At 39.9% G+C, this 13,515-nt stretch overlaps 1 protein-coding gene across 2 annotated transcripts in view; it reads left to right on the top strand.

Annotated features, from left to right (window-relative positions):
* LOC126480968 (acylamino-acid-releasing enzyme-like) overlaps positions 1–13,515 on the top strand; it is a 119,990-nt gene that overhangs the window by 78,399 nt on the left and 28,076 nt on the right. For both annotated transcript variants that reach the window (XM_050104402.1, XM_050104410.1), the window contains exon 10: positions 11,485–11,622. In XM_050104402.1, the coding sequence (XP_049960359.1) occupies positions 11,485–11,622 (138 nt within the window). The remainder of the gene's footprint in view (positions 1–11,484; positions 11,623–13,515) is intronic.

Raw genomic sequence — 13,515 nt, 5'->3', positions numbered from 1 at the left:
CTATTAATGATTGCTACCAAATTCCACGCGTTGGCGGAATTCTCAAGAAGTTGGCATGCGGTTAATGTTTTCGAAAATTGACTTGGCAGAGGTGTAACTGCAGCTTCGTCTTGACTCTTCCTGTAAACAAATTATATTCATTAGCACTCCCTTCATGTTATGTAGATATACGTGCCTTCCTTTCACCATCACTAGTGCACCCATCATTTTTAAGAGATTTTCAGAACAATTAATGTGGGATGTACTGTGCTGTGCAAACTATCTTGATGACATCGTTGTCACCACTCCCTCAAGGCAGCAACATCTTGCTAACTGTATCCTGTTCACAAAACTGCAAGAGGTGGGCCTCAAGTGGAGTTTGCAAGAGTCAGTTTTTTCAGATGGGAATCAAATATCTGGGCCACCGTTTTTTTGGCTGCATCAAACCTATGGCAGAGCATGTGACAGCAATTGCCAGCCTACCTCCACCACGGAATGTGAAGGAACTCAGTTCATTTTGGAGTAAAGTCAGTTATTATTCCAAATTTCTCTCCAGTGTGGTGGACATCATTCATCCACTCAGTAACTTGTGTAAAAAAAGTGTTCCTTCCATTTGGTCAGCTAATTGCAACAGAGCATTTGCCAACATCAAGTCGCTGCTCGAATCATCACTATGCCTCAGTACTAAACAGCTTGTCCTTGCGAAGAAATGGTTGGGGCAGTCTTAGCTCACAAAAATACTGATGGTTCTGAACAGCCTATCACATATGCCTCCAAGATGTTGACAGCTGCACAACCCAATTTTTCTCAAATCAAGAAGGTAGCTCTGGCTATTGTGTGTGCAGTCCAAAGGTTCCAAATCTTCATCTGTGGCAGCATATTGGATCTAATCACCGATAACAAGCAGCTTGTGACGCATTTCAGTTCTCGTTCAAACGTTCCTGACATGGCCGCACAGTGACTCCAGTGTTGGGTTTAGTTTTTGAGTGCTTATCTCTGTGAGGTTTAGTATAGATTGACAGTGGACCATGCAAATGTGGATGTGTTGTCGTGCCTGCTTTCAGATCAATGATTGATTGCAGCAAGTGGTTGATCGACTTCAAGTCATTGCATAGCCTAGGCCACCTGTCAGGATCCTGTGCTCTGTCAGGTGGTTCATTTTATGCACAAGGATTGGCCCGAGCGTTTGCCCCCAGTGTTTCTGGTCCAATATGCAACTTTATCTTCCTGCATCAGCTGATAGTCATCCATGATGCTCTCCACCTTAACACCAACTCCGATGACCCTAGCATTATTGTCCCTCCGGTCCTGCCAGCTCATATACTTGCTTTCCTACAGTGGTCACTGGGGCATGTATTGCATGAAGCTCTCTGCATTTCAATTTGTTTGGCATTAATTCAGAAATTGAGAAGGTTGTTTGTGAGCGCAACAATGTGTGCCGAGCAGCATGCAGCACCACCACAGACCTATACTCAGTGGCCCATGTCCAGTAAGCTGTGGGAACGTGTTCACATTGGCTTTGCAGGCCCTTTACGTAATTCCGTGTGCTTGATAGTAGTTAATGCACTATGTCATTCGCATGCGCACCACCACAGTGAAAGCTGCTGTATGGGATCTGAACTAGATTTTCGTGATTGAAGGACTATCCCAGACAATTGTCTCTCATAATGATTCACAGTTTGTTTTGGTGTTGTTTCAGACTTTTTGCATTGACAGAGGCATTACCCACCTTACTTCCTCTCCATTTCACCACATTCGGATGGGGAGACAGAGCACATGGTGTGCCCATTTTAAGACTCACTTGCAGAAGTGCTTTGCAGATTCATTAGCAGACTCGCCATTGCCTCTGTTTCTCAGCACCTACAGGACCAACCCACTGAATGGCCACAGTCCAGTGGAAACCCTCCATGGCTGTCAACCTCGGGCACTGCTTCATCTGCTCTGCCCTCCATTGTGATCTGAAGTGCATTCACATCCTTCACGGTCTGGGCGAGCTCATCTGGGTGCACACTTTTGGCCAACGGCCTGTGTGGGTGCCAGTGACGGTGCATGTGGCAGATGTTCATGGTGACAACAGGGGGGTGCCACTCGCGGAGCGTCAGAACCAGCGATGTCCTTGGTGAGTCCCTCAACTATCTTCTCTGAAGCCATTGGCGGGGAAACCTCTCCCAAGTGTCACCCAACTCCAGGGGCCCGACGCCTTTAGTGTGCCTCTGGTTGCTGTTCTGTTAGGTGAGAGCGATGTCGAGATGCAGCTGCCAACCACTCTGGACCCTCTCCCAGTGTCCAGCAGTGGCTGCACGGACATTGCACTTCCGCCGGAACACTGGATGGATCCTTCCCTGTCATCATGGCCTCTGACCGTTGTCACCAACAGCGCGTTTCCTGTGTTGTTGCTAAATGCAGGGTTGCTACTGGGCCTTGTTCGCCACTACCAGGACCACTTCCAGCCATATGCCCCACTAGGCTGCAGACAGTTGATCATGCAGCATCATGATGGTGACACCACTTTGGGTGCAGGTGAGCCGATGGTGCAGCTGCTGAGCCACCTGGGTGGACCCTGTGGTTTCCTCGGCCATGCTATCCCATTGCTGGCAGCCCTGCGCAGTTGGTTCACCGCCTTAGTTCACAATTTCCTGCTGCGCGGTCTCCTCAGACGAAGGGAGGAATGTGGCTGTGTGCCAACAAACACCACCACTATGACTACAACATTCATACTCGGCGGTGCCTGCTCACTTGTGCCTCAATTTTGGTAGGCGAAGGTTCAACTCACAGACTTGGACAGTTACGAGTCTTTATAAGACAAGATAGCAAGTGATCAGACTGATCTGGACTTAAAATGCTTCAGCCATTGTTTTCTCATGCTTGTGTAATTCTGGTGCTTGTCTAACAGCCATTGTGTATAATTGTGTGTTGTTGTCAATAAAGAACTGTAAATATTACAAAGATGTTACCTTCTCGAGCTGGTTCCATAATCATTTGCTCGAAGTAATTTTAAGGGAAGACTCAAAATAATGTCACACAAATATCTTCTCTGGCATGAGTTTTGATGGCGTGACTTTCCCAATATGTGCTTGAGAAGCGTAAGTCACTCCATATTACAGTGGCATGATGAGGGAAGTTATTAACAATATTCTGCAAGATCTCTCAGAAGTGCTGTACTACTACAGCTCCTTATTCACCCACTTCAAGCTAATGTGTTGATGTTTTTCACACAAAACATTGTGTTTCAGGAACTTCATACTTATTTCTGATTGTAGTGCCATTTGGCTTTCTTGGCAAAAGGTGTGATTCATGGCCCATAGCATATAAACGTGTTTGGTTAGAATTGTAGGTAGTATCCACAGTTAATTTCAGCTCTGAGTAGCTGTTGCTATTTCTCAGTCGTGATGGGTAGTTTTTGCCACTCTCTGTCCTTTATCAAATGAAATATGTTTTGTCGTCTCTTTCCTTGATGTGTTAATTAAGAGAAGAACCAGTGGACCTCTGGATCTCAGAGTATACAAAAAGCTCACTCACATTGACCTCTATCTCCAAGCATTGGGCCAACATCACCTACCACGGAGAAATTCTTTGGTAAAGACTATCATCGACAAGGCTCAAACCTTGTCAGACAATGAGAGCCTCACTGAAGAATAAAAACATCTACAAACAATGGTACGATGGAATGGGTACTCGGATTTACAAATTGGGTTGGTGTTGCTTCAAAATCAACAATGGTGGAGGTTGAGACTGAGAAAGAAAAAGAAAAGTCAAGAATCACTAGCTGTCGAATGCTGCTTTAATCTCTGGAAAGATTGATAGACTTCTATGGAAACATGGCACCCAATATATTTTCCAATTTTGAACGGAGATAAAAAGTTTCATTTGTAATGGCAAGATGATTGAATTGAGTGTGTACTACATTACACACAAATGTGACATGTCGTGCGTGAGGCAGACTATTAGAATAGTTGAGGCATAGTGCGAGGAATGTTAGAGACACACCTGACTGAAACAAGGAGGCAAGTCAGCTGTTGCCGTGCACTGCCATTAGTATAACCATAAAATGAAACGCAATGAGACCAGGATAGTGGTGGAAATATGAAGTTTCTGGGTCACTATAAATAAGGATCTATCAAAATAAGTTGCCAAAAAAGAGCTATTAAACCAGTATGAGTATTTAAAATTGAGCAAGACTTGGGATTCAGCACTCAGTTTCTTAAGATCCCTCTGGCTGTCTCGTCCATCAGAGCTGGAAAGTGCTGAGAGAATGTGTGTTTCGTAGAATGTCAGTATAGGCTACGAAAAGCAAATGAACATCAGAGGATATATGGGGCACCAAAAAGCAAACTTGTCTGTGGGTAGTGGCCCATCACCAGTAGTACTTCAGTCTAATTAGAGTTCAGGCCATGAGTATGCAAGAGGACAAAGCTCACAGCCTGTGGATTAGTTGACTGGGTTGGCCAGCAATATATTGAGAAGAAAAATGGAATCAGCAGCTTTGCTGAATACTTTAAAGCATACCATTAATTGAAGTATTTTATTCTTCAATGCTCTATTTCACTGAACAAAACTTTTTATACTTCTCTATTGGCCAACTTCATCATTGTAATTTTCAAGTATGTCTTGTGAGACCATTGTACTGGATGGCAAGAGAGTTCCTTCCCACATATCAGTGAGTATGCTGAGGTGAATTGAAAGGTGTAGTTGAAGGCTACAGTGTGACGTGTCTGACGGCACTTGCACATAACATCTACTTACCTTGGGCCTGGTGGTCAAGTGGTAAAATGTGTTCCTTTAAACAGAGAGGTCGCAGAATTAAATCCCGATTGAACCACAGAAATTTTCAGTCTGCTTTTAATCTAATCTCCACCTTTCAACAATGTGAGAGGTTTGGATTCCACTTTAAATTGTAATTCCCGTCTCCCTAGTTGGATAACTGGGATGGGTTTTGGGCACTCAATTCGCTGAAGTGGTGTCCAATTAGAAGACGAGCTCATGGCCATTGAGCCACACACAATAATAATAATAAATTATCCTCCTCCTCCTCCTCCTCCTCCTCCTCCTCCTCCTCATCATCATCATCTTCTTCTTCTTCTTCTTCTTCTTCTTCTTCTTCTTCTTCTTCTTCGCTGAATTATTATTATTATTAACTCAGCTGAATTATTATTATTATTAACTCAGCTGAATGTGTATGGAAAAGGACTCACACAAGATATGTCAATTAACGTAGAACTGCCATCTGAAGAAGAAATCGCTAAAGCAGCCCAACAAATAAGAAAACGGAACAGTTCTGGCCTGGACAACATCACTCCAGAGTTACTCAAAGTAAATCCCTCTATAACAGTAGAAATTTTACATCCGCATGCTCATCCAGGGTGTATATGACTCAGGACAATCGGGAGATCCGGGAAAAACCCGGGAATTTTTTCATCCGGGAAAAACTGGGAAAAACCCGGGAATTTTTTAAAATTCTGGGAATTTTTCATTGTTTTAGTTTTCAGCTAAATTTTTGTAATTTTGACTGGTAAGAACCGATACTCTTAACAAAGGATATTACTGTATCCCGCTGCTGCAGAGCAATATTTCAGCAATATAACATAAACAAGAGAAAAAACGAAAATAAAGGAAATGCGCCATATACAACAACGACACACAGTGCTCATTCAAGCATCTGCCAACAGCAAAATGTCAAAGGCTTTAGGAAGACTATGCAATGCATCATAACAACAAACTGCCTCCGATGAGCGTGAAGTCACAACTGTTTACATTAGATTTGTTTTAGAGTTACGAGCGGGCTCGTGCGCATGCGCAGTTGAGTTGTGTTTGAGTTGCTGCTGGAATGTGGCTGTTGGCTGTGCAAGCAACTAGATGCTACTGGGAAAAGGGGGCGCCAAATTCATATTCTTGAGGAAAAGAACTTGTTACACAAAATGCCTAGCATCCAGCGCAAGTTTGTCTATGATTATACATATGATTTTGAAACGCTTCCCTGTTGGTTTTTGAACATTTTTGAACACATTTTAAGTTGATTTCTGTATCAATCATAAGTTGATTTTTGAATGCGTGATGTCTGTCAGGAGAATCCTATTACATCTAGAAATCAACTTTCCGCAGACAAAAGGGGATGGGGCTGTACGAGCTGATCGGAGTAAAGCTGAACGGATGAATGCCAATCGCTGTCTGATTATGTGGTTGATTGGGTTTGCGAATAATCAGCATTGTTATAATTACTTGCGAAATCTATAGATTCAGATTACCAGAATGGAAATAAACGACTGACAGGAATAACAGGTGAGAAAGATTACGTACTATCTTCTCGGTGTATCCAAGAAAATTAAATTTTGACAGAAAATTTTTGGCCAGATCGCTATATTAGTAAGGACCAGTTGTACAGTCCCTGGCTAGCAGCCGCTTACATTCAGTATTGGAAGTAACACGGAAAACGTGTTGCACGAACATGTAATAGCGCCTAACCAGAAAATAATTGCGGGATAATTAAAACTGTGATTCTGGCAGGGTTAGTGAAGTTAATCGGCGAACAAATTTTGACAATGGCAGGAATAGCTACAGAAATGGTGATGACAAGACATTTTGTTAGAACGAAGAAGGAGAAGAAACAGGGATATCACACAAATTATGGCAGAATAAGACGATTCCGAATTTATATAAAAATTTCGTAATACTACTTTTCGATCTCATGCTTGAGAAACTGGTGCGTATGAATGAAATGTGAAACTATTTCCTAACATAAAGCTTTTTGCTTGTAGTAGGCCAAATAGGCATTTGAAATTGGTACTTTGTGAATTATATTGTCTTGTTATATAAATTGCCATGTGTACCAAAACAATCTCATTTATTTGGTGTGTGTTACAAAATTGCTGCAATACTAGAAAGGCCTATTTTGTTTTATCTAGCAGTCAGTGACAAAATAGATGTAATCAGATCGAGAAACCATACCATTCTTGGGGTATTATTTGTGATAACAGCTTTTTCAGTATTACATAACGACATTTCGATTTTTCATGTAACAAAACATTTGACGAACTTTGATGAGGTAATAGGTTCTTTCGCAGAAAGGAAAGCACGCCATGTAAAGCTGTTGTAAGATTAGAGAGAAAAAAATGGTAGGAGCTAAGGGTTGAAGAAATGTGTAATTTCTTGCTTATCTCTTGTCTTTATTAGTTTTATGTATCCTACATTTAATTTTATATCACACAAAACAGCAAGTTATTAGCTAATAGGCAATAAAGAGTGCAGATTTTCTGAAGAGTTCTCCCAATTACAAATAATCCCATCCGCTATTAATTGTGAGATTTTTTTTTTTTAAAGAGGGACGGGATGTCAAACCGGCCAACTGGGAGCAGGAGAGACACCACAGGACATTTCAGTTTCCACTGTCCTGAATGTAGTTTGATGGCATCCATTACAAAATATACACATTTCAATTCAACAGAGTTACTTTCAGTGACTTGCGGTAGAAGAATGCTTTATGAAAAGGCGTGGCACTGCACTTTGGCATACTTAAAACCAAATAATATGTCTTACATTTCCTCGAACATACATGTTTTATGTTTCAGACTTTCCAGAAGGATATGCGCTACAAGATGAACATATTTTTGAAAATTTGTTTTTTTAGTATTGACCTGGTTCGCAAATATCGTACACCGGGGCTGATGCGCAGAGCAGCCTGAGTTATAGCGGTTAGTCTCCATGTGACCGGTGTTTACATTTAGTGATTTTGCTGTTTCCCCCTCGTTTACTCTCACGTCAAATGAAAACAAAATGGATATCTGTGACCAGGAGCTATCAAGTAAATTAAAATGCATTCACATAATTATGGAAGGCTAAAATATGTCATTAGTTTCAGATTTTATTTTATTTCCACTTTTCTGGTAGTCAAGCATTAATTGCCTTGCAGAACAATGAAGTTATTTTTGGCTGTTTGCTAAAGAAATTTGACTTTTATAAACTTTTCACCAGAGGCAGTCAATGTATTTGAAACGAAATGTTTAATTCCACAGTACTGGCTAGTTTCAACTGTTCGCTGCAGTTCAGGTGCACGTTTTCATCTTCTAGCACATATGGCATTTTGCCATAGTAAAGAACCAAACATAATACAGTACTGGTGCTCCAAGAAAATTTACATCCCGAATAGCCCACTGAAAAGCTTAATATCAGGTCGAAGTCTACGTCTTTGGGAATCTGAATATACGAATGTGCACTTTAAGTATGCACTTTAAATGTGCACATTTTAGTATGGTTCACGAAATTCCGATGCTCTTGGAGTATTCTCTGATGTCTTGTTTCTTTTATGACATAATATTTTACACGTATGTACATAAGGGCTTCCTACGTCATGATAGCTGTGCAAGCGCAGTGTTGCCTGTTATCTGCGCTCTCTGACAACTGCTGAAACGAACCTATTTCTAACAGGTCGCGGGAAAATATTGCGAATGGTGGTTTGAAAAGTGTTACTTTCAAAGTAAATATCCTTTTACGCAAGTTGAACTATGTGCGAGAATGTACCATGAATTTATTAAATCACAGAGTGTTTGACTTGCATTTAAAAATTAACTCTATGATGACGAGCCATTTAGAAGAATTTCGAACCCTGAAGATCAGACATTTATGCCATTATTAAAAATTTTACTGCCACATTTGTGTGACATATCTTAATTGTAACACGTGTAAGAAATATCAACATTATATGCGAAAGCTTAGCTTCTCTTGCAGCTTATTAACCTTAGAGACCAGTTTTATATGTGAAAGCTTCGCTTTTCTGTTAACAACACTATGTACATTAATTTAAATTATTAACTTGCCCTGTTTGTGTGTTCGTGCTACGTAACAGTGATGTTGCTGTTGGCTGACTACATCACGTATCCTATGCTCTGAATGTCTGCTGCCATCGGCCGGTGAGATCACATGACATGAGCTATGACTGGCTTACAAACGTGCGTCACAATCTCGATTTCAATGATTCGGAAAGTAACATGCAGTGTTTGGTGGAATTCCAGTGTATACTTTCGTAATACGAAAATACGCAGTATACATGTTGCTGCACATCAAAGATATTTCCAAAACATGTCTTTTTCCCTGAGTTTCGTTTTCTGAAGTGCAGGGAAATTCTACTCCTGTGTATAAAACCATAACCATTCAAAGGATTGATAAGGGAAAATATACTGTCACTTAACATGGAAAATGCGTGTTTTTCACTTGGGAGAAAGTGTATTTTTAACTGGGAAACCCGGGATTTTTTTTTTTTTTCCTTGTCCGCGTATACACCCTGTCATCAAGCTCCCCAAGAAAGAAGACCTATCAGTTTGTGATAATTGGAGAGGCATCAGTCCCAAGCAAGATCCTCTCACAAAAGATCCTAAATACGATAAAAGCATATGTAGACAAGAAAATAAGAAGAGAACAAGCAGGATTCAGGAAAGATTACTTTTGCACCCAGCAGATGAACACATTGACAATAAAAGCTCAGTATTCGTGTGAATACCAATCACCACCGTATATGCTGTTTGTAGACTGAAAAGGTCTTTGACAGTATAATTAGATCAAAAATATGGCGGTCACTGCAAACTTTTTGAATTCCCAAGAATGTAATTGCTCTTGACAAGGTTGTGTATGAAAACTACACAAGCCAGGTTCAACATCAAGGTCTGCTTTCAGAACCAATAGCAGTGAAAACGGAGTTAAGCAAGGCTGCATGCTCTCACCAATACTGTTTAACATAGTACTGAATCTTGTAATGATGAAAGCAGTGAATAAAGTGAGGGGAATAAAATGGAGCAATGGAACACCCCTAGAAGACCTAGATTTTGTGGATGACCTTTGCCTTCTATCCCACAGCCTTAATGTCATGAAAGAGAGACTAGAAGATCTGACATTTGTGTCGAAGAAAGTCGGTTTGAAAATTGATGCCCAAAAAACAAGCCTTGTGGATAAATGATACCAACACTGCAGAGCATGGGAACCAGGATTGGAAAGTTTTGCTACTCTGGAAGCATGATTACACCATAATATGGTAGTGCACAGAGGACATTAACAGCCGCATCAACAAAGCCAAAGGTGCTTTTATGACTCTCAGCTCTATCTGGAGATCAAAGGAAATAACATTGAGGATTGTACAGCGGATATTTGAATGTAATGTTAAATTTGTGCAACTTCCTGGCAGATTAAAACTGTGTGCTGGACCGAGACTCGAACTCGGGACCTTTGCCTTTTGCGGGCAAGTGCTCTACCATCTGAGCTACCCAAGCACGACTCACGCTCTGTCCTCACAGTTTTTCTTCTGCCAGTACATCGTCTCCGACCTTCCAAACTTTACAGAAGCTCTCCTGCGAACCTTGCAGAACTAGCACTCCTGAAAGAAATGATATTGCGGAGACATGGCTCAGCCACAGCCTGGTGGATGTTTCCAGAATGAGATTTTCACTCTGCAGCGGAGTGTGCACTGATATGAAACTTCCTGGCAGTTTAAAACTGTGTGCTGGATCGAGAGCGGAAGTTTCATATCAGCGCACACTCTGCTGCAGAGTGAAGATCTCACTCTTAAAATTTGTGCGTCTGTATGAATGTGAAACACAGGAAGTGTCAAAGCAGCTAATCCATAAGCTGGAGACAGATGTCTAAGGCATATACTACAAGTATGATGACCAAATGTTATCTCTAACAAATCAGTCTGGGAAAGAATCAACCAGAAGCCAATGGAGCTGCAAATGAGAAGCAGGAAGTGGTGATGGTTAGAACAGGAGATCAAATGAACATATTGCTGAGGAAGCACTTTATTGGATACCGTAGGGACGCCAGAGACAAGGCAGGCCCAGTATAACTTGGAGACAATCAGGTGAAGCGGAATGTCAACAACAAGGAATAGGATGGGAAAACGTGAAAATACTAGCAGAAGACAGAACAAGATGGCGATCCTGTGTTGCAGTTGTATGCTCCACATATGGAGTTAAAGGAATTAATTATAATAAGTAATAAATTATTATTTATTTTCCATGAGAGGAGGTGATTTACCTGAGAGTGCTATTGTTGCAACTTTGATCTGCCATGTTAATGTGAGGAAAGGGAACATCAGAGTATACAATCATGACCACAGAAGATGTGTTTTCTGTTTATGTCAGACACCACATTTTCTGCTGCTGAAACCTGCGCTTTTTCGTTTTTGTCATCTGTCAAATCCTTTCATGTTGCACATCTTTTCCCTTGGTGTAGAGCATTGCAAGGAAAGAGGACTCTGAATTAAGGACAAACTCTTTCCTTGCTGCATCATATGTCGTACAACTGGCAGGTTCTTTAACATTCAAGAACCTGTGCAGCATGTAATATAATTTTTTTCCATTTAAATTTTGCTTAGCCCTTTCGTTTTCTCATTTGTAATTAGACATTACTTTATATTCATTGTTATCTTTATGCAAGCAAATTTTCCAATTTTAAGTTTGAAGCTATAAATGAAAATACATTTCTGTTAATTAATGTATTACATAATTTTTGTATTGGATCTTGCAGAATCATACTGTGCTATTTATTTTGGTCCAGAGAGCACAAAGGAGAAAGAAATACCATTAATTGTATGGCCTCATGGAGGACCACACAGTGCCTTTGCCAATACTTTCATGTTAGATGCTGCACTTCTGACACTGCTTGGTAAGTTATGCTCTATGTTGATTTGTATGAAAATGGATTCTTTAAAATATGCTTTTATTTTATTTTACTGAAGTGACCATTTTTTACTAAAAATACCATAAAAGTCCCTACACATTAATTTCAATGACAAAGGAAAAGCATGTATAAAAGTAATTGCTTAATATTGTTTCCTTTCTGTTTTGCTATTGCAACTGCTTGTATTTGTTGAATGACATGATTTTTTGGCAGTGCCACTGGAAAATGGGTGTTGACTTGTTACTTAAAGTGGAATTGAATAATGCAGCTGAAGTTGCTCTAATCTGATTTTAATGTCATTGTATTGCCACATTACATTTAGGGTAATCATACAGGTGTGGTTGACGGTTTCTTGATTGAAAGATTACAAAATGCCCTACACTACAAATAGTGTTATGTAATGAAATTTGGAACTGAAAAAGAAGCTTAATGCCATTTATGACAAAAATACAATATGATTGACATTTAAGAAACATTCACATGTTCCCGTTGTCTGAATGTAAAGAGATAGTATATTGACACTACAGAGCAAAGAGGGTTCAACATAAGATACAGCTAGAGAAAGGTGGTGGTATAACAGACAGAAGCCTTAGTATCACAAACTAATATAAACATGTTAAGATGCTATAGATCAAACATTGTCAGTACGGTACTTAATAATTGCAGTAATGTCAATTATTAATATGCAAAACTGATTAAATGAGCTGCTTAAACCTGACATGGTATCAGCTCTGGAAAAACATACTATATGTAAGATGTCTTTTTTGACCCCAAAGTGATTGGAGCAACTGTAAGGTGATAAAATGTAAAATATTACCACAAATATAATTATTGACCTATTGTGAAACTCATGCACATTGTTAAAATTATGCTTCGTTGTTGCATGTTGTAAGTAAGTTAAATATGAGTAGTATTGTGTACTACCTATGTTTGAAACATGGAAACACATATGTTGTTTTAGTTCGTTCTTATAATTCCAAAAATTATTTTAACACACAGTATTCATTTGCTACATACTACGTAAACGATATTGTAATTAGGTAATATGACATGTTTTATCCCTAATAAGGAATTTTGTTAGAAATAAACTTCTACTCACTCTCCACCTCATACGGTGAACACTCATTACACAACACTCTTACTCTGGCATGTTCTTTAGGCCAATAATGCACTATCAAATTTATTGGACAAAGTTGATTTGTCCAACATACTGGACATAGTGTGTTAGGGAACTTTTGTCAAATGTAACCTGTTTTCCAATTTATTTAAACAAGTTTAGTGCCTCGCCTTAAATTTGACCAAAGAAATTATTAGGCTTCTGTTCACTGCATGGAGAAATGTAATTGCTTGGAATGCTAGCAATGCTGCAGCTGTCTGACGTGTTATATCTATCAACATGGCTTTGAAATTTACTTGATGTCTCGCATCGACAACGACACTGACGGATGTATGAGGCAGATGAAGCTCTGTATAACTTGTGGCATCCTGAATACAAAAATAAAATAAGAAAAAAGTGAGAGCTGTAAAAAAAAATTGCGAAGGCCGTCAGCTGTGAAATATGGCCACAGTGTACCCTGAGGATATAAAGGAGAAAATCTACAACTTTTGTAGAAACAATAATATTTCTTTGCGGCTACAGTATGTGCTAATCAGTTACTTTTCTTCAGACATTCCTCCTTAAATAGCTTCACACATTTCTGGTATTACTTTCATCAGTGTGCACTGTGGTATTAGTGCTATATTGAAAACTAGAGTAGCTTTCTCCTTTTACAAGAAATCTTACTGTTACGGTAAGTCTTTCTTCTGCAGATACAGCATTTCTGAGGTGAATGGTTCTACTCTGCAATATGAGGAGCCACTTTCCTGAGCACTTATTGA

The sequence above is a fragment of the Schistocerca serialis genome, chromosome 1 (assembly GCF_023864345.2).
Source record: "Schistocerca serialis cubense isolate TAMUIC-IGC-003099 chromosome 1, iqSchSeri2.2, whole genome shotgun sequence".
NCBI classification, from domain to species: domain Eukaryota; kingdom Metazoa; phylum Arthropoda; class Insecta; order Orthoptera; family Acrididae; genus Schistocerca; species Schistocerca serialis.
The sequence above is the reverse complement of the archived record's forward strand: the minus strand, read 5'-3'. Positions and strand labels throughout refer to the sequence as shown.